The 23,263-nt window shown below is 36.1% G+C and overlaps 1 protein-coding gene across 1 annotated transcript in view; it reads right to left on the reverse strand.

Annotated features, from left to right (window-relative positions):
* The window catches only part of NDFIP2 (Nedd4 family interacting protein 2), a 49,754-nt gene that overhangs the window by 21,775 nt on the left and 4,716 nt on the right, over nucleotides 1–23,263 (reverse strand). The window contains exons 2-3 of the mRNA XM_090258511.1: nucleotides 6,302–6,467; nucleotides 1,358–1,491 (exon numbers count right to left, since the gene is read on the reverse strand). Of these exons, the coding sequence (XP_090114637.1) occupies nucleotides 1,358–1,491; nucleotides 6,302–6,467 (300 nt within the window). The remainder of the gene's footprint in view (nucleotides 1–1,357; nucleotides 1,492–6,301; nucleotides 6,468–23,263) is intronic.

A 23,263-nucleotide genomic window follows, 5' to 3' on the forward strand; every position in this document is an offset into this window, starting at 1 on the left:
TAAACTCTGCATTCATATATCCTAGGCAATTCTCCTATGGTGAATGCAATGAGTGGCAACAATTAATAAAATTTTATATAATTCCAAGTTAATTCAAGAAATAAACACTATAGTATGAGCCCTGACCACCACCCCCAACTCCATCCCACCCCTTCCGGCCTCAAGAAAACTGTAAATGTGATGGCAAGGATATAAATATTTCATCCTCTTTTGAAACACCAGTCTAGAGATTTTATCATAAGACATCATTTTTAAAAAGACAGGAGACATATGCACAAAGATACTCCTTACAAGGTTATACCAGAAAACACATACATACTTCAAAATAATCTAACTGTTCACTAGAGAGAACTGGCCACTAAACTGTAGTATATTGATTCCATGGAATTTTATTCAACAAATAAAATAACAAACATACTTAGGTAAAATGTTTAAAAATAAAAATGGTGTCTGTGCAATAATTTCAACTATGCTAAACACTGACTTAAGAATCCTACAACAGAGTAAAGGAAAAAAATACAATAAAAAATAAAAATAAAAATCCTACTATTGATAAAAGACACCAAAATATTTTAAAATGAAGAGCTGTAATAGAAAACCTCTGGTATTTTCTTCTCAATTTCCCACATTGGCTAATGTAAAGAAGCATTCATTAACTAATTGTCATTTATCAAATACCAAATACGCCCCAGATAATAGCTCTGTGCTAGAAATGTAAACCCAAGTTCCTTGTCCTAGAGTTGCTCACAATTTATCAAATGCCAGTTTTTATGTCAAAAGACAAGTTACACACAATTTAAAACAAGTTTAAAAAAACAAACTCTACCCACTACAAGGTTATAACATGAAACCGATAAACAAGAACAAGCCATATTCTTAGTTTTATAAAGTGAATTATTTGCAATTCAAATATTTTTCATAGAAATATTAAAAATCAGCTCATTTTAATAAACCTGTGTAATTATTCCATAATATACATGCAACCCTATACATGAGAAATAGAAAAAAAGAGTAGAAAAATAGCATCTCCAAGTCTGGACACTTAATTTTCCTGTGAGAACAGATTCAGGAAATGGGCTTCAGCTCACCCAGCTGAGATTCATTTACAACAGAATAAACGGGCTCACATCGTTTTCATTGTACTTTGCTTTACTGTGCTTCACAGGTGTTGCTTTAAAAAAAAAAAACCCCAATTAAAGACAAACCTCTTCACCAACAAAAAGATTACAACTCGTTTTATAGGCGATACTCACTTTATTGCAGTGGCTTGGATATAGCCAAGGTATGCCTATACTCAAGTGCTAATCAGGTCTTTTTTAAAATCTGAATATCCCCAAAGGAAAGGGAATTTTCTTACTCTTTGAGCTGTTTCTGCTGCTGCAGCTGCCATTGCAGCGGCTTTTGCTTTCTCAGCTTCATCGTACGTAGGAAGAGAGGTAGCAACGCTGTAGGGAGGTGGCACAGGATAAAACTCACTGTAAACTTCTGTATCTGAAGAAAATGAATTAGAAAAGGATAACCATTCTAAGGAACTACTTGATATAATTTTTATAGTCAAAAACATAATTTAATAATTTACAACAGGCCACTAAAGACTACTACTGCGATTGTAGTCCTATGTTATAAGCAATATAACACAGAAATTACTACAACCATATATATTATTTTAGTCCTATGTTTATTATAAAGAAAAGGGAGTGATAAATATTATCTAAAGGCTGACACATAAGACAAGCACCTTAAAAATAAGATTTTGGATAGGAGTGCAAGGTAAGAGGTAAGCAACAGTGCTATCCTCAAAGAATTTAATTTACTTGCCCATAATCTCACAGACAAAAAAGTAGATGTACCATAAATAATAATAAACACATATAGTACTAACCATTTAACCTACCACTTCTATGTATGTTAACACTGGCAACTTGGAGTTTCAGAAAGTTAAGTGACTTGCCTGTTTTACACAACGAGTGAGTGGCAGAACCCTGGGATTGCCTGACTACAAATACTTTGCTCATGTAAAAGGTTAATTTTCTACACATCAGTTTCAGCAACTGCCCTAATCTCATAAGCAAATTCAGTATTACTTTGCTCAAAGACTGATGATGTTTAACTTTTATTCTTGTCCCTTCCTCCTCTCGTTTTTCCCATATTGACCTATTTCAGTAATTTATTTTTTATGAATAATCCCCCCAATTTTTAAACTATTTTTAAAATATGATCTCCGGAATATACGGCAATAGTAAGTAGAAACCACTTATTTAAAAAAAATGAAAACAGTTATCACTTATTACCAACATAAGTAATATAAGTAAAATGATAAGGTCAATCAGCTGATTAGACTTAAGCCAGAAATTACTGACATGAAAAAACAGGCACATTCTAAAAATAGTACCACAATGTTTGGCATCACTTCTGTGCTTTGCTCTATTATAACTATAGTATTTACACTTTTTAAATTGATTCATAATATTCTCGATCTTTACTATAATGTCTTGCATTTACAACATGAAAACACATTTTACTTTAGCAAAAATTTTCCCATTGTGTTTATGTATATAGGTTTTAAAATAAGGTTTTTTAATGCTATTTAAAATAGGTAAGGATCTGAAGTTAGGTTATTTCTAATCTAATGAGAAAAAGCGGTAGTAACAATATAATACTGAATGTTATCTACCAAAAGGAATAAGAATCATAAATTCTTAGAAAAGACTAATTATTAGGATGTAAAAACACAATAAGTAGTCAAGTAAATTGATTTCTTTAGTTCCCAAGACTATAATAGAAGTAAAATTTAAGTGAAAATAATAGTTATGAATTTTAAGGCAGTAGTAATAAAATGATTTTTAAAGCTAGAACAAAGAAACATTATCCAAGGAAATTAGAACTTTTATATTAACAAGATATGTGAGTTTTTGAGACGTTTTAATATCAAAGATAGAAAATACATTCCCACCAATAATAGATGAAAGGTGGGAAGAAACATTAAACTACAAGAGCTTTAATTTTCACTTGTTAATTTTACTTATTTTTCTTCTATCTTTTAAGGCAGGGGTTTTCAACCAGAGGATTTAAAGTCTGGGAGCTCCAGTCTCACCTTCTTATATGTATGTCATCTCAAGCAAATCAGTTAAAACCATGAAGTTCCACTTTCTAATCAATAAACCTGACTCAGCAAGGCTATTATTAACTATTAAGGGATGAAATAGAAGGGTATTCTAGAGGACTCGGTAAACTATGAAGCATTACGTATACAAATGTCACCCATTACTGATACTGCTCTCAGATGAAATGAGCCATAAAGTAACCTATCAAAGGACATGACGTCCACAGAAAACTGGCACTCCCCATGCTTAAAATATAACAATAAGGGGGTTCAAGATGGTGGTGGAGTAGGTAGAAGTACACTAACCTCTTCCCAGGACCACAGGGAATTACAACTAACTTATAGAAAAAAAAACCCATCATCCTAAATAACCAACTTAAGACTAGCTAGAAAGAAGCCAGCCATATAACCAAGGGCTTAAAAGAGAAACCGTATCACCACATGGAGACCAGCAGGAAGTCCGGAGGCATGAGAGGGCCGGCTGCAGCTAAAGTAACGAAGGGATATTTCAGCAGCTGGGGAGTTGGGTGGGGGTTCTCCCTGAGAAGTGTGGGGTCTAAATGCCACACCAGGCTCTTCAGCCCGGACCCCCAGAACTAGGAACGGTGCCCACATAACATCCGGCTGTGAAAAGCAGCAGGGTTTCTGTCCACCAGGGAGAGATGGCTAGAGACGCAGACACTACCATAAAGGGATAATGCGCAAAATTTCATTGGCAGCCACTTACCCTGGGCTTTGGTTAAGAGAGGGCAGAGTGGACTAGAGACATGTGAGGAGAGTCTGGTGGTTCTGGGGAGAGAACTGAAGGTTCAGCTGCCAAGATCCCTGTGCTGAGTCATTCCCCAGAATGCAGAAGCCATCTTTCTCAGGCACGGCAGTCCCCTCCATGGGGTATCAGTCTGGAGAAAGCAATAGCCCCACTTGCAGGAATCCCACTCACCTGATCCTGTTGAGCTAAAGCCCTGCTGAGGAGTACAGCTGGGGGCTCTTTCAATGATTAAGCCTAACGACAACCTGCATGTGGAGGCAGATCTCTGGGAGATGAAACTTTAACACACCCTCCCTGGGGCCTGGTGGCCTTCGTGTGCAGCCTGGTCCTTTCTGCACACACCCAGGCCCAGCAGAAGAAGCCACAAATGGTGAATCGCTGATAGCTCCAAACAGGTTTCCCAGGGCCAGCCCCAGTCAGTGTTTGACATGGGTCTGCGCCCGAGTGTGTCCTGATCTACCTTATAGAAACAAACACCAACAGGCAGCCAAAATGGGAAGACAAAGAGAATTCCACAGCAGAAGAACTAAATGAAATGGAGGAAAGCAATTTATCAGATATAGAGTTCAAAGTAATGATTATAAGAATGCTCAACAGCATGAAAAAAGTCTTAGAAACCATAAAAAAGTACCACTCAGAAATAAAAGAATGCAGTATCTCAAATAAAATAACACAATGGAAAGAATAAATTGTAGGTTAGATGAAGCAGAAGACTGAGTCAGCAATTTGGGAGACAAGGTAGAAAAAGCATCCAAGCAGAGCAGCACAAAGAAAAAAGATTTTTTAAAAAATGAGGAAAAAAGTAAGGAAGCTCAGGCCACAAAAGGCCACATATAGGTGAGGGTGATAGCCTCATCAGAGGCCCTAGTCAAGGTCCAAGTCAATCATCAAACGTGGCATAAGAAAGCCTGCAAAATACCTCCAAGCCCAGTTACCACCAATGAAAATGACATGAGTCCCTGAGAGAAAAAACTGCATAACAGAGCCCAGTCTAGCCCCCAAACCACGAGAATTAATAATAATGAATGACTGCTATTTTATTCCAGTAAGTTTGAGGTAGTTTGATACACAGCATAGCAATGGTAGTCAGAACAAAGCGGCTGCAAGTTCACTTTTAGTACCTTCCAGATTTTTAAAAAAAATCTAGGATAACAAATTCATTGTACTATATACAATAATGAAGAAGAGTTAGCCCATAATAAATTTTAGAAAGCACCAATCCAGCTGTTAAATCTTATAGCCACATAAATAAAACTGATAGAAATCAACATAAAAACTGTACATCAAACCAGGTGCTGAACATACAAACAGGAGCAAGGGAGACAATTTTCATTAATTGCACAAAAAAGCAAATAAAATTAGTCTAAAAATACTGGGTCTTTACACATTCCCTATGGTCTAAATAAAATCTGGACAAGCAAAAATGATACCCACAGAGAGCTAGCATGAGTCTGAGAGAAGCAGATGACAGTAATTATAGAATAAAGGATAAGAAAGACGATATACTCTGATGAAAGCGTTTTTATATTAAAACGTTTTTCAATAACTGATTAAAATATTTCATAATATAAAATATTTAGACGTTATTTATAATAGTTTACAAAATCATATTTAAAACCTTATAATGATTAAATGAGTGCTGCTGGGGAAAATGCAAATTGTGACCAGAGAAATAAATGAGGGTGGTTCTTTAGAATGACCTGAAAGGATAAGATGAACGGCAGCAAGCAGGAATCACTGCCTTGTGTCCAAGAATTATTACCATGTGTATGGGATAACATGCACACAGCCTATACCTCCATTAACACATACCACAACTCACACTCATGATCAGTAACACCTTGTTTTATGACTATATAAGTAGTTACACACACATATATATGGATGTATGTATGTATACATGTGTGTGATTTATATATGTATGTTTATATACGTTTATTTCTTCCAAAAGTTATATGCTAGTCCACTGGGAATAGATTCATAAGAAAGTTTAAATAGCTACACATTTAAATTAAATTTTTAGTTATTTATTTTTAAATTTTTAGTTAATAGTTTTAGAGAGAGGAAAAGAGAGAAAGAAACAAACATCTATTTGTTGTTCCACTCAGTTATGCATTCACTGGTTGATTCTTGCATGTGCCTTGACTTGGGGTTGAACCTGCAACCTTGGGATATCGGGATGACGTTCTAACCAACTGAGCTACCTGACCAGGGCTAAATTAGATTTTAAAAGAACAATATGAGACAAGTAATGTATAATGTAAATATTTTACAAACTCTTCTTGGGAAAACTTTTTTAAATCATAAAACTAAAGAAGCTTATTAACAGACAAGATTATTACACAAAATGATACTAGTAAAAAACAATGAACCAAAACCCTGTGCTATTAAAACCATTACCAGTTGTTTCATAATAAAAACAACAATACCTGAAGTTGTAGGTACTTCCACAGTAATACTACTATAAGGTGGAGGAGAAGAGTCCGTTTCGAGTACTAATGCTGAAGGAACAGTCCGCACGGTCTGTGGTGTTAGGTTGGAAGTTGATGGTTGCTCTACAGCAGGCGACTCTGAGTTATCCTCTTCATTGTGAAGCTAGAGAACAAAGGATACAAGAAATTTTAATAAGATTCTTTTATTTTTTTTAAATTTACACTCATTTTTTAAAGACTTTGTCGAGCTATAAAGAAAATAATACAGCATTTAGAAAGATGAACAAAAAATTTAAAGAGACCTAATCAGTCAGTAAGAACTTTAGAATTTTTATACTTCCTTTACAATAAAAACAAACTTCAGTTTGTTAAGAATTTATAAAAAAATACTCATGATTACAAATAGATTGTGATTAATCCAATCCCACAGTAAATACTGTCTACCATGTATCAATCACTGTGTATTACAAAGAAAAGTAAAACTCCTAATGATAAAAAAACACAATACCAAGCAGGCACTAGATGACCACGCTCCTGACCGGTAGCGCTCTGCCCTGGTGTAATGTTTCCCATTACAAGGTACCCAGAGAATTCCTAATTAGTCACCTATAATGATACTTTTTTAAGAGGAAAAATGTCAGATGAGCAAGAAAAGACAAATAAAAGTAAAGTACAGATACACACTAAGCAACATCAACTAAAACAAGTAACAAAGTTTTCAAAAAGAGTAAACCACTTTTCCAATCTATTAATGCTGCAAGTGTAGATGAATTATACTAAGGAAAACAATCCTGTATTACAAACAGCTCTCCTCTAGTTCCTCACAAGTTCAATTCCTTAATACATAAATGTTCTCTCCAGAATGGCCTACTCATTTTTAAAACCTCTCACAATTTATTCAAATAACTAAAATAATTACAGATACTTTTACAAATGACCTCAGAAATAAAGCTTTGGAATTAGTAGAATATACCAATTTATTTCAAATGCCCTACCTAGCAACTTCAGTTTTATTTTTACAAATTTGTAGTTTACAGCGAACATTTGGTATATGCCAACAATAAAACCCAGTAACTAAGTTAACAGTCTCTGCCCATTATAGCATAGAACTTCCATAGTCACTTTTTTCATTTAATTAAAAGAATATTTATTTTTTCAATTCAACATTTTGTATTAGTTTCAGGTATACAGCACTGTGGTTAGAGAATCATATGCTGTATTTTTCACAATATAAGACGCACCTGACCATAAGGCACACCTAGGTTTAGAGGAGGAAAACAAGGAAAAACATATTCTGAACCAAATGGTGTACAGTAGTCCCTCTCTATATTGCGGCAGGATTTTTCATAATTATTTATCGCGGATTTTTCACTATATTGCGGGATTTTGCGGTACTGTATACATATGTTGTTAAAGTTACATAGGTTTAAGAGTGTAGAATATGTTTAAGAACATAAGTAGTGTTTATAAAAGTGTATAAAAGGTTAATAAGGGAATGGGAAAGGTTAATAAGAGACTGGGAATGATTTATAAGTGTGTGGGAAGGGTTTATAAAGCCTTAAAATATATATAAATACTAAAATAAATGTAAGGTTCCTACTTCGCAGATTTTCACCTATCATGGGGGGGGGGTCCCCTAGTCGTACTACCCACAATAAGTGAGAGAATACTGTACTAAAATATTTAATGAAATATAACAGAATGCTATTTCAACCATGTAAAGTGAACAGCAGTCAACAGCGGTATTAAGAACCATTATCACTGTAATTAACAAATGAGGAGCGACTTTAAGGTTCAAGTACTCTTCTAGTTTTCTGGGAACCCCAAGAACTCATCATCGCTAGTGTCAGAATTTATGAAGCTCAGTTGCTCACAATCACTGTTATCACTTTCTTTGCTACCTTCATACTGACCAGATGCCCTGAGATTCAGCAATAAAGTGGGACATTTAAGCATCCCCAGCGGTTTTGCGTGCGCCCACCGCTTCCTCTTCTCACAGCTGTTGCCACCGCTGACAGGTCTGTGACACAATATTTGCTCCATAAGATGTACAGACATTTTCCCCCCATTTTGGGGGGGAGAAAAGTTTGTTTTATGGAGTGAAAAATACAGTACTTTATAAAGTGTTTCCCCCAATATTTCCAGTACCCACCTGGCACCATACATAGAGATTACAATCTTACTGACTATAGTTCCTGTGCTATACTGTACATCCCCATGCCTATTCTCTACCAATCTGTACTTCTCCATCTCTTCATCTTTTTTGGCCTCGCCCCCCAACTCCCCACCCCTCTGGCAAACATCAGTCTGTTCTCCACATCTATGAGTCTGTTTCTGTTTTGTTTGCTCCTTTATATTGTTCTTTAGGTTCCACATATAAGTGAAATCATATGGTACTTGTCTTTCTCTGACTGACTAGTGAGTATTATACCCTCTAGGTCCATATGTGCTATTAGAAATGTTAAGTTTCATTCTTTTGCATGGCCAAGTAATATGAGAGAGAGAGAGAGAGAGAGAGAGAGAGAGCGTGTGTATGTGTGTATACACGGTCTGTCCAGAAAATGTCCAGACATGTACTATGAAAAATAGAGACATTTATTAAAGAGGATACAGGATACAAGAAACATTGTACATAGGACAATGAGTCTTAATCCCTTTCTAAGTACACACCTAGGGACCTCACACAGTTCTCCCAATCACCTTCAGCTGCCCCATCATATTTTCCTGAATCTCATCAACAGCCTGAAATCTCTTCCCTTTCAAAGGTGATTTTAGTTTTGGGAAAAGCCAGAAGTCACAGGATGCCAAATGTGGGCTGTAGGGGGGCTGAGTCACCTCAGTGATTTGATGTTTCACCAAAACACTCTGCAGGAGACATGAAGCAGGAGTAGGGCGCATTTCGTGATGAGGCTGGCAATCACCTGTTGCCCATAGCTGTTGCCTTCTGAATCATCTGAGTAGTTTCCACAGAGGAATGTTCAAGCTTACTGCAAAATCTGATGCAGATTCATTGCTCTACGCTCTCATTTTGAATGCAACAGCCACACAGTGCACATGCTCACTCAATGGCATCTACTGCTCCCACTGACTAGTACAGTGAAGTCATCAGTGTTCATGCATGTGCATTCCAGTCCACTCTCCTTGGCTGCCAGGTTACACTGATGTCGCCCAAACCTTTCTTGTTATATTAACTATGGCTGGACTTTTTCTGGAGAGACCTCTCTCTCTTCCTCCCTCTCTCTCTCTCAAATCAATAAAAACATATCCTCAGGTAAGGATTTTTAAAAGTTTAATATATATATAGTGTGTATGAATGTATATACACATATGTATGTGCATGTGTGTGTGTATGTATATATAAAGAGAGAATATCACAAAGCAAATGTAATAAAATGTCAACATTTAAGGAAACTGGGTGAACGCTATACAGGAATTCTTTGTACTATTTTCCCCACACTTTTCTATAAATTTAAAATTATTTTTAAAGTAAAGTTAAAGAAAAAACATGGTAAGGAACCAAAATTTATTGTATAAAAACAAACAGATTAACTGAAAACTCTACAATACAGCTTCTAACAAGTTCCATTCTATTGTTTAGAAGCCCAACATGATCATTAAAAACCTCTACACCCTCAGTAACTTTACAAACTGATTTTTACACTTTTAATCAAAATCCAACTTTCCCTGGATGGCACTATACTCCTTAAAGGCCTCTCAAACAAGAATGTTAATCCTTGCACAAAATCCCCCTTATCTGGAAACAAGAAGACAAGGAAGATTTTCTTGAAATTGTCAATTCTAGATCAAGCCTCTCTTAAGTTCATACTGCCTATACAGCCTGCCTGACCCTCTCTCATCCTGATCTTATTAATATTTACAAGGGTCCAAACAATCCCCCGTGAAGAAGACTTACAAACCAGCTCCATAGCACCTACATTACCCCCGCTACTTTAAATCATGCTATTTATAGTACAAGATGTATAAAGCAACTTAATGCCTCAACTATAAGAGAGGAAGTAATAATATCCAGAGTTGAGTGGTCCAGTAACTACATCAGTTCTTTCCTGACCTGAACTAGAACTGTTTTTACTAGAAAATATTATATTTCTACAGTTTACTTCCTGGTCACAATCTCCTGGCTTTTACTTTTCTCACGCACTTGCTTCTATTATGTCTGTTCTTTGGGCTCCGCATTTGCTGCCACCTGGTTACTTTCTAGCGCCCATATCCTCTGTCACATCTACCCCACTGAGACCCAATTTGGGACAAGTCTGTCTACTATTTCCTTGTAGAAGGAGGAAAACATCCATAACTGTGTACACTGGTGCCAGTACAAATTTAGTTTCTGATCCCAACAGGACTGTCAGAACGCGTCATCACCATGGCAGGTGTTTCAGCTCCACCTCTCTCCTAGTCCCCACTTCCAACCATCAAACTCAGTTAAAATCTTTGTTTTCTACTTCACAGAGGAAAACAGGATTTCAAGCAAAATTCCTCCTCTCCCTTCGTCTCTAAATTTATCATTATGGCACCCATCCTAACTTATATTCTTTGCTTCTAAATGCCAGACAACTGTACCGAGAAGATCCTGCCTCCCAAAGGATCGTTTTTCCTTTAAATAACATCTCTCCCTTTTCTCCACTAACTTCTTTCTCTCTACCCACACATATATTCTGTTCACGCCATACTTAAAAAAGGAAAAACCTGCACCCAGCTAAAATAAGAAACATTTTTAGTGCTTTTTGAACTATTTTGATCCTTCTCTCTTTCCTTCAGTAACAAACATCCTGAGGGGGGGGAAAAATATATCATCATTCTGTGCACCTCCAATGCACATTTCCTCTCTAATCCATTACCATTTGGCGTTCAGTCCAACAGCTCTTGCTAAGAACACTGACCTTCTAATTGTTAAGTCCAAAAACCTTTTTTTCAGCCCTCACTCTGCCAAAAATCTTTAATACATTCAACACAACTGAGTGTGTTCTAACTGGTTTTTCTTCAGCTTCCAGAGAACTATTCCCTTCTGCTTTTCCTCCCACCTTCGACTACTCATTGCTTCTTTTCTAGGGGTCCTGATTTTCCTTTGTCAACTTTAGTCTTACCTGAAACTGAATCCAGAGCTGTGGGGACCGTCTCTGACACACAGAATGGAGAGAAGCTAAATGGTGTATAACTGGTTTCATTTGTAAGGGCATAAGGCAGCTAACTCCACGTAATATTGTTAAAGTTACAATTACAGCATTCGTCATTTAAAAAATCCGTATCGTGTACTGTCTTGTTTGTTTCATTCTTTTATTTTTTATTGTATTTTTTCCATTACCATTTAGCCCCCTTACACCCTCCTCACCGCCCCCTACAATCACCACACTGTTGTTTGTCCGTGAGTCCTTTTCCTTTTTGCTCAATCCCTCCACCCTCTAATCTCCCCCACCCCATAGCTGTCCTGCTATGTATCTGTCTCTATTTTGCTTGTTAGTTCAGCTTGTTCATTAGATTCCACATATGACTGAAATCATATGGTGTTTGTCTTCCTCTGACTGGCTTATTTCTCTTGGCATAATGTTCTCCAGGTCCATCCATGCTGTCGTAAAGGGTAAAATTTTCTTTTTTACAGCCAAGTACTATTCCATTGTGTAAATGACCCATAATTGTTTTATCCACTCATCTTCTGATGGACACTTGAGCTGCTTCCGTATCTTGGTGATGGTAAATAACGCTGAAATGAACTCAGGGATGCTTATGTTCTTTCAAATTAGTCTTTTGTGGTTCTTCAAGTATATTCCCAAAAGTGGGATCACTGGGTCAAAAGGCAGACAGATCCATTTTTAATTGTTTAAGTATCTCCACAATGCTTTCCACAGTGACCACATCAATCTGCTTTCCTACCAACAATGTAAAAGGGCTCCCCTTTCTCCACATCCTCCTCAGCACTTGTTGTTTGTTGATTTACTGATGATGGCCATTCTGAGAGGTGTGAGGTGACATCTCATTGTGGTTTTCATTTTCACTTCTCTGATGATTAGTGACATTGAGCATCTTTTCATATGTCTATTGCCATCTGTATGTCCTCTTTGGAGAAGTGTCCATTCAGGTCCTTTGCCCATGTTTTAATTGGATTGTTTGGTTTTCTGGTGTTGTTTTTAAGTTCTTTATAATTTTTGGATATCGACCCCTTAACAGATGTACTGGCAAATATGTTCTCCCATTCTGTGGGTTGTCTTTTTATTTTGTTGATGATTTCCTTTGCTGTGCAAGAAACTTCTTCATCTGTTGCAGTCCCAATTGTTTACTTTTTCTTTTGTTTCCCTTGCCTGGGGAGATATATCAGATAGGATATTGATATGAGCAATGTCCAAGATTTTACTACCTATGTTTTCCTTTAGGATTTTTATGGTTTCTGGTCTAACATTTAAGTCTTTAATCCACTTAGAATTTATTCTTGTTTGTGGTGTAAGAAGATAGAATCCAGAGCTGTGGAGACTGCTGCTGACACACAGGCTGGATAGAAGCTAAATGGTGTATAACCGGTTTCCTCTGCAAGGGCATAAGGGAACTAACTCCATGTGATATTTTTAAAGTTACTATTACAAGCATTCATTTGTCACTTAAAAAATTAGTATGATGTACTTTCTTGTTTGTATCATTCTTTTGGATGATTAGGTAGTTGCTATATATGACTAGAAAAGAAAATAATTTGATTTGATGCCAGATCTAAATTTAAAATCTAGATCCAGCACTTCCTAGCTGCATAACCTTGATTGGGTCTTTGAGCCTTATCTTCCTGTGATTCATTCATTTTCGTTCAGTCAGTCAGTCATCAGTCACTCAACCCGTTTACTAATATGTTGTAACTACTATATTGGGTACAGAAAATAGGTATAAATCCCAACCCATCAATCCCTAGAACTTTGAGCGTCTAACAACTAGGAGCTCTGAGGCATGGGCTGCAAGAGGGGGAATAAAGGAAAATAAAAGTTTACATATTCTATCATAGGTAAACCAGGGAGCCAAGATCAGCGAGGACCAGGCCCGAAACACCACCTTTCTTCAGAGAAAGTTTTGTTCTTCCCTCAGTAAACACAGAAAAGCTAAGAAAAGAATCCTCATTCAAAACTATATACAGTAGTATCAATTACTAAGACATGCTGTTGTTGATGATTCATCCAGGAAGCATAACAAATGCCAACATGCCATTGCAGGCAACAGTTAAAGGGCTCATCCATCAAAGGGTTATATGCCAAAACACACCCTCAAAAGTTGGCTGATAAATGTGTACACATAAGCTGAATAACTTCATAATATCAGAAGCCAAATACACGCATGCGTGTGCACCCGTGCACACACACACACAGTTTTTCTCTCAAAATGTTAGCAATCATGTGCCCATATATATTTATTCCTGTATAAATACTTAAATGTTTCTTTATTCCAGTATAAATGATACTTATTGTCATATTACAATGACCACTGTAATGCCTCATTTCTAAAGGTACTTGTCAATACAAGAACACTGTTACACCAAGGCTTTCCATAAAACTTGACATGATTGGCATTGTCCAGTAAAAATGTACACACGTGAATTCCATTACTGCATTGATTTGCACTAGAAGATGCACAAGACAAAAATATATTACACCGTGTGCCTTTGAAGAAACCAGAGCAAAATACTACACAGAGAGAAGCTGAGTGAATAGTTTTCTATGATATTCAAATACCAATTGTCAACATACATAATAAAACAAATTTACCAAGGAGTTTTGGAGGAGGAAAAAAACCTGGTAATCTAAATTTTTAATTTAAAATTTTGAAAGACAATTGTGCTTTAAAGAGAAATCTTTAGCATGCTTAATACACTGAAAACAATGTGAAAGTGTTTCACTATACATTAATTTTGCTTTTAACAAGGTCATTGAAAAACAGCACTGTGTAGGAATATATTATGTACAGAGAAATGAAAAAAACAAAACCCTGGCACAAATACTTCTGAGTCTATTGAATCACTAACACTGGGCTAAGAGTAAGAAGCATACTGGTTATGTACACAGGCACTGGAATAAACTTTTCTAGATTCAAACCTAGGTTCCAGCACTTACTATGTAACCTGCCTGAGCCTTATTTTTATCAACCATAAAGTAGGGTCTATTTTCTCATATAATTTTTCTAAAGAGTACAAAAATTAACACTGTACATACTCAGAATGCCTGATATAGTACAAACCCAATAAATGTTAATTTTTTTACAAAATAAAAAAAAGCACTTTACACGTACCATCTACTTTAGTCCCTATAAAAACCCTCTGAGGTGAGTAGGATGGAACAAACTTTAAATAACTGAATTGACACACCTAGTCAGGGGTAAAGAAAGATTCAAATCAGGTTTTACTGTCTCTAAATTCAGGCTCTTTCTTTTCTTTCTCTCTTACATATATTTTTTAATCTTGAGAGTACATTTATTAAAGGAGGGGACAGTGAAACAAGGAAGGGCTTAGGATAGAAGCCAAAGGAGACGGCCTACGCGGGGCAGCTTTGGCTCTCCAGAAATGCCATCGGAAAGAATAAGCCAAGGTGGGGCTGTTTTTAGCTCGCTGAGAAGTCAGAGAAATGGGAGCCTTGGAGACAGGTTCAGTGGGTTAACCCAGGACAAGCTGCCACGGCCCATTGCACTCCTGGTTGCAAGTCTTGTGAGATCTGTTAAGAGTTTAGGAGATGCACGCCTGTGGGGAAAGAAGAGGGGGAAGGAAAGGGCACGGGTGAGCAGGCTAAATTCAGGCTGTTTCAAGATGCCTCCAACGAAGACTTACATGTAGTAACCTAACCTGCCACAAGATGACCTTCACGACTACTTCTCATGCTGTAAGTACACTACACACACACCTCTGAATCTACACATCTATGTCTCTTCAATGCTACTACTCTAATCTAAGCCACCACTGTCCCTTACCTAAACTACTGCCATAGCTTCCTAACTAAACTGTAGACACTGGCATTTGGGAGGCCCTCGATGAAAAGGCTGGCTTACCAAGAAATAACACAACACTGAAGCCCACCTATCAATAAGTCAAAAGCACACCTCATAGCACATAAACAGGCAGAGAATAAACATGCAAATTAAACAAAAAACCCCACCTCCAACAGGAAAAAACAAAACAAAAACAAAAATATTAGGAGGAAAGTTAATACAGGGAATAGAAAAACAAAAATCTCAAAATCTACAGTTAGCTCAAGTTCCATCACGACAGTGTAGGCCCCTACAGTCCAACCCTCTCACTGACAGCAACTAGAAATGTAGAATAAAATATAAAAAATAAAACAACTACCTTAACCATTCTGAACTTCTCAAGAAAATGGGGATGCAGAGGGAAGTTAAAACTTAGAGAAAAGCAACTTGCACAGATGAGTTTCTCCTTTTTTTTTTGCCCCCTCACTTTTCAGCTTTGCTCTGAGGCAGAACCATAGCTGAGAGAGACCGCAGCTTAGGTTGCTAAAACCCCAATAAAAACCTCGCTATTTCTAGCCAGAGGAAGCATGGAATGAAGCCTGGGCAGCCCAGAAGGTGAAGGGCAATCACTAACCCTTGAACAATGCCATGTGTAGGACTTACCCAAAACAGATTAGTAAAGATCCAAGAATTAAGCTTAGATTTGAACCACTGAACAGTGCTTACAATCTAACGCTGGTTGATTGCCTCTAAAACAAAATTTCTATATCCTCCAGAGGATCATAGCACAACACTCAGAAGATCCAGGATAAAATACAAGATTATTAGAAATACAAAATATGAGGAAATATAAATCATTCCTAGGGAAAGGGCAATCAAGAGATGCCAGCTCTATAATGACTCAGATTATAGTTGCCATACAAGAATTTTAAAGCAGCTTTTATTGCTACTCCAGGAAGTAAAGCAAAATTACCTTGAAATCAATGAAATGACAGGGGATCTCAACAGAGAAATAGGGGGGAAAAAAAAAAAGAATCAAATAGAAATTCTGTAATGATTAAAAAAAAATGTGTTATAAAAAAATCCAATGGATGGGATCCATAGCACAATGAAGATGACGGAGGGAAGAGCCAGTGGATTTAAATTGATAGACTTTAACCATTCTAAAGAACAGAGAAGGACTGAAAATTAAATAAGCAAACAAAGAACACATGAACGTTATAAAAATTTAAAAGATTAAAAAAAACATTAATTTGAGGCTTAAAGGAAACAAAGTAGAAACAAAGTAGGAGACTAAAGCAGGAAAAAAAATTGAAGAAATAACGTCCATAATTCTTCAAAGGGGTAAAGGAAATAAATTCATAAATTCAGTTTAGTGAAGCTAAAACAAAACAAATTCATAGAAAACCACACCTAGGTACAATAGAATAAAATTTCTAAAAATCAAAGATTAAAAAAGTTATTGAAAGCAGACTCAGAAAAGCAATATATTACATTCAGAGAAACAATGATTCAAGTAACTACACCCTTCTCAACAGAAACCATGGCTGTCAGAAGAAATTGGGACAGTATCTTAAACCTAAGTCAAAAATTCTGCATCCAAGTTACCTATCTATATACTGAGGAATAAAGGCAAAATAAAGACATTTCAGATAAGAGTAAGATAAGGCAATTAGCAGCTGATCTGCACTTTAAGAAATGGTAAAGGAAGTTCTTTAGGCTGAAAATATTTAATAAAGAGAAACGTTTCTTCAGATATGAAGACAGCATAGGGAATGATAAGTACAAAAAAACCTTTTTTCTTCCTAAATATTTTAAAATGTGTTACTATCTAAAACAAAAATGGTAACATTGTTGGGGTTTGCAATGACTGTATAGGTAATACCTATGACAACTATAACATCAAGGTTGGGAGGGTGTAGAGGGTACAGAGACCTATACAGTTATAAAGTTCTACATTTTACATGAAGCGATATGACATTAATGTTAAATATACAACCTGACTTTTCACTGTTTATTGTCATCTTAGCAAGCGAAAAAACAAAAAATGTAAAGAGGAATAGCTAAAAAGGCAATGGAAATAGTAAGGTAGGGGCACTGAAAAAAAAAATTAAATCAAATGATCCAAAAGGCCATAGAAAAAGTTTAAAGAAAAGAAAAAAGCCCCAGAAAACAAATAATACAATGGCAGAAACCAGCCATACCAATGATTACATTAACTACAAAAATTACAGCTAGACTATCAAAGAAAAAAATGAGAAAGCAAATCCCTAAATGAAAAAAGGGTTATCACCAGACCTATACATATTAAAATAACAGGAGATTATGAACTTGATGTCAACAAATTCAAACCTTAGTTTTATTTTTTTCAACTCCCAGGCATATTTTCTTAAGAAACCTACTGAAAATAAGTCCCACTAATATTAGGGTATAAACCAAAAATGGAGAAAGACTAAGAACTCAAAAAATAGAGGCTCCACCAAGCAAAGTGATGAAGGCAAGTGCACCAGGCCTACAGGACAGTACAGATGGAAGCAGTGAGAATGGAGGGCTCTAGGAAGAATGTCTTCAAATAACAAAACAGAGTAACTTAAAATTATCTGATGCATTTGATCATGTAAAACATAAAGCTGAAGAGTAACTTTTGAAAATCACCAGAGGATATGCAAAGAATTAACAACAGATACACAGAAAAATAAAACCTTAAAAATTAGGCAACTCCATGATAAATTCAAAATATTGTACAAAACACATTACCTGACTCAGTTGTGAACAATATTTTCAGTCATAAAATGTAAATACGAATTTCTGATTTACCTACAAATTAGACGCTTTTCATATATTTAATCCTCACAATACTATGAGGTAGGTACCTATCCTATCCTTACTTTACAGATGAGGAAGATATGGCTCAGAGTGGTAAACTGCCTCAAGGTTACAGTGCTTGTAAATGAGGAGCCAAGATTTGAACCCAATAGATGAGACTATGAAGATCATGATCTGAGAAGGGAAAGCAGGACATGTAAGAAACAAAAGTAAAATCAATAAATCAACAAGTAGCTGAATATACATATATGCATATGTTAAAAATACAGATGGAATACATCAGTGTTTTTTTCTTTCCCTCCTTCTCTCACCAAAAGTCAATAAATATGTTCTCCGATGAGGATTTTTTAAAAATACAGAATTAAAGCAGTTATAAACAGTTAAAGATTGTTTTCTTTTGAGGAGAGAACTAAACCCTACTGCCCACTAAGTTCACAAAACACATGCCACAGAATAAGGGCTGTGACAGAGATAATGAAGTGTTAAAAGAACCCAGAACTTGGTATGAAAGGGTGGGAAATGGAGGTAGGGAGGCAGAAGGTGAGGAAAGGCTTTCTGGAGGAAAGAACATCTAAACAGAGCTGAATAAAGAATGGATGTTAGTCCTGGAGGAAGGAAGGAGAAAAGAGAAAGTGGAAGAATATGTTCGAAAGACAGAAGGCAAGAGTGACCATGATTTAAAGCAGTGGATGGAGAGAGGTGGGGCAGAAAAACAAAAAGTATTACAGAGCAAATATTTATAGCTCATGTGCAGTCAATAATAAATCAAACAAGGGACGAGTTAAGCACAGGCTTGTGTTGTTTTCTAAAGGTTACAAACAAAAACTTAAAAGGTTCGCAAGTGTTATTTCAAGACCCTTCCCCTTTTGGGGAAATTACAAAAAAAAGTCATGCTGATATAAATGAAAGCTCCACCCAAGTAAGAATAAATGTTCTATAAAAACTGTCACTACTGGACTTCTTCAGTCCAAGATCCAAACAGGAGACAAGTGCTTAGAGCTTCAAAGTTAGTAATGAGGTAAAAACCATTCAGTTTATTTTCTTATTCTCAAAGCCTCTGCCAAATAGCACAATTTCTTTATATAATGTAATGGCTAATTCTGGAGAAATTGGGTCTATGTCTGGAGATCATAGACAATCTAAATCACAGCACATTCCTAAACTTTTAAAATATTAAATTGTGCATGTTCCAACAAATCTTAAAAGCAAGCAAGTCAAAATCTTGAAATAATCTGATAGTAAATCTTAAAACTACTGCAACATTTCCCAACTTGCATTTAGCAACTCTTTAACAAGAATTTTACCCACACCTTAATTCCAGCTAAGTGATCCAACTTTTGAAGAAACCATAACAACATGGCATGAAGACACAGACATGGCCCTGGCTGGTGTGGCTCAGTGGATTGAGCGTCAGCCTGCGAACTGAGAGGTAACCTGTTGGATTCTGGGTCAGGACACATGCCTGGGTTGCAGGTCAGGTCCCTAGTTGAGGGCAAACAAGAGGAAACCAATCTGAATATCTCTTGCACACTGCTGTTTCTCTCCCTCATTTTCTGCCTCTCTTTAAAAATAAATAAGTAAATAAAAAATTCAGAACAACAACAAAAAGAAAACACAGACATAGGATGATTTACAATCACATGGCAGGTAGACTAGTCTTAATTGCAATGATCTTGTCAGTAAATTTACACTTAGTAAATGTAAGCAGAATGTATTCCATAGTTATTTAAACTTAAGTTAAACTTAAGATTAAATGTGCTTATGAGTGTAAAGCACTTAGCATGAGTTCTCAGCGTATTCCTGACATAACCAAAGTCATTAATGTTGTATTATTGCTAACTAGTATTCATAAAATGTATTATTTATTCCATGAAACTCCTTCATTTTCTTGAAACAAACTATCACTATCTGAAATTATGCTTAGTTATTTATTTGCCTCTCCCTCCACCAATTTATGAGCCATGAGACAAGAATTTAATTGTCTTGTTCACCAGCACCTAAAACAGAATTTGGTAGATTGAGATGCTGCATAAATTACTATGTATTAAGTGAATACATGACTTATAGGACCTTTGTCCCACAATTAATCAATGATATCTTAAAAACTTTTCCCATACAGTCATTATCTTAAGCATAAATCTGACAAGGGGTACCTGAAACATAAAATATGCATATGAACTATCTATACTGTGGTATTTTCATGATATAATGACAATGCGTTAACTTGTTACTGCACGAATATAACTAGATCACATACTGCTTAAATATTCCTAAGCAATGGCCTGCGTTTGATTCAGCATCATTCAGGTATGTTAGTGTAGTTTACTCATTTGTATGATTTTTTTAAATGAGCTGCACTCAATCAATCAAATCAAAGACATCCTTACAATTAATATCACTACCTGTACATGCAAAGAAAAAGCCAAAGAAACTTTAATCTGAGGTCCATTCAAAAACAAAATACACTGGCAACACAAATTAACAAAATACTAGTCTTCAAACTATGAAAACTTAGTATAATACACATCTGAATTTCCTCAATTAGTTTTTAGAAGTTTAAAACATGCTTTGAGGATGAAATAAAAATGAGACATTCACAGAACCCTGCTGAAGCAGCTGTGAGAAAAAGCACCAGTGTAGAAGTACAAAGACACACAAAAACATAATCCAGTATGACAAGTTCTCTAATACGGTGATTATCTATTTTTCCTCTGCCTTGATGTTAATGACAAATGCAAGAAACTTGCCATGCCTCCTTCTTCCAAGTACAGTTTCATAGGAGTTTTTACATTAAAAAACAGGATTTTAGCCCCGGATGGTGTGGCTCAGTGAATTGAGCACCAGCCTGTGAACCAAAGAGGTGCTGGTTTGACTCCCAGTCAGGGCACATGCCTGGGCTGCAGGTCGGGTCCCCAGTTGGCGGCGTGCAAGAGGCAACCACACATTGATGTTTCTCTCCCTCTTTTTCTCCTTCTCCTTCCCTCTCTCTAAAAATAAATACAATCTTAAAAACAAACAAACAATAAAACAGGATTTTATGAAGCAAACAAACCAGAAGGGTATGGTACAGAACTTTAGATGATAAATCTGAAAAATGAGACTGGAGAGTAAGAGAGAATATATTATGGTTGAAGAACTAATAATAAGTAGGTCCTGGGCTCCATCAGTTAGTGCCTAAAAATTAAGGGGGAGTGGGAATTGCTAAGATATGGCACTGCAGAAAAGAGGAAGGTCAATTCAAGGAACATGTATGTTTAGAACAGAAATTTATACCTCAAAAATCCAATAAGTCTCCAAGAATGGCTAAACTTAAAAAGACCGACTATACCAAAATTTTGGAAAGGTGGTGAGGCAACCAAAACTTTCATTCAATGTTGGCAGAAGTGCAAAATGATACAACTACTTTGGGGGAAAGTCTAGTGGTTTCTTATATAACTAAATATACATCAACCTTATTGCCCAGTAATTCCACACAGGAGAATTGAAAAGATGTCCACACACACATACAAAATTTTGTATAAGAATATTCCTAACATTTTATCCATAATAACCAATAACTAAAACAATCCAAATGTCCATTAACAGAGCTGTGTATAAACAAACAGTAGCATATTCATACAATTTATACACTAAAATAATATTCAGCAATAAAAAGAGATGAGCCACTGATATACACAATAACATGGATCAATCTCCAAAACTTCATGCAGAGTGAAAAAAACTTTGCTGATGACATGCTATATGATTCTAGTATAGACAAAACTAATTTGAAGTGAAAAAAAAAAAATCAGAATAACGATCATGTGGTAGGTAGTAATTGTAAGAGCGGGGCCATAAGCAAACTTTCTAGGTGATAGTAATGTTCTATATGGGAGGTCAGTAAACTTTTTTATAAGGGGCAGAATAGCAAATATTGATTTAGGCTTTGTGGGCTCTGCCTCAAATACTCCTGCCATTGTAAATGAATGGGTCTAGCTGTGTTACAATAAAACTTTATTTACCAAAACAAAACCTGGAACTCCATTTGTTAATTCCTTCTCTATATTTTGAAAGTCATTTGGGTTACACAGGTGTATGCATTTGTCAAAACTCACCCAACAGGTCATGTAAGACTTACGCATTTCACTATACGTCAGCTTTACGCCAAAGAGAAAGAACCATAAAGAAACTTTAAACTCTACGATAATGATAAGCATGTGGTTTACAGTGATGTACATGTATACCTGCAACTTACACTGAAAACATCAAAAAATAAGAGGAATTGACAGATATACAGTAACACAAATATAGAACTGTTAGTAACTGTAGACCCTACTTGGTAACCAACCGTACAGTACTTTTAACTTTTCTACATATCTGAAAGATTTAATATTAAATGTAGAGGAATTCAATAAGAGGTCACGAGTATGATTCACGCAGTGTAAATGAAAGACACTGGAAAACGATCAGATGAAGGAATGAAGTAGTAAATAGGCTATTACAACAGTCCATGCAATAGCAATAGTCAACATTTAAGAAGTACAAATTAAGTTCACCAAGAGAAGAAAAGTCAAAGAAGAGGAGAAAGTTTCTTCCTATCAGGAATAAGGAAGGAGTTTCAAGGAAAAAGTTTAAAGTGTCAATGTAACAAAAAATGAAGCAAAACAAGAACTGAAAAGTATCTATTATATTAAGCAATGGGCAACCTCGATGATGTAAAAGCAGTGTGGTAAGAATATAAACCAGATAAAGAATATTGATAAGTTCAAAGGAGACAAACAAGTGAAGATCAAAGGAACTGAGCCGTGCCAAGAAAAGAATAACTAGAGAACAACATACAGTAAAAGACTACAAAACGTCTTTAAAATGGAAAACAAAAGTAAATTACTGCACTTAATAATCAACATTTATTATCTCATCTAGAACATGTTCCACTGGGCAAGACAGTCCACCATGGACCTGAGTGACCCTGCACATTCTTGGTGAGTGTCACAGTCTACAAAGCTTATCTATTTCCTGATACTGAGTGAATTCTTGCAGTAAGTCACATTAAGTAACAAAGAAGGTCAAGGTTCCCACAATACATTAACTGCCCTTCCAGGGAAAGGTGAACTAGCTTGTTTGTTGTTTGCTACATTGTTTTCCACCTGCTAAAAAGTGAGAGACCCTTGCTCCTGAGTCCTCAGCTGTGATCCACTAATGCATCCATCTAGACAC

This window comes from Furipterus horrens, unplaced genomic scaffold (genome assembly GCF_987537825.1).
Source record: "Furipterus horrens unplaced genomic scaffold, mFurHor1.1.pri manual_scaffold_12, whole genome shotgun sequence".
NCBI classification, from domain to species: Eukaryota; Metazoa; Chordata; class Mammalia; order Chiroptera; family Furipteridae; genus Furipterus; species Furipterus horrens.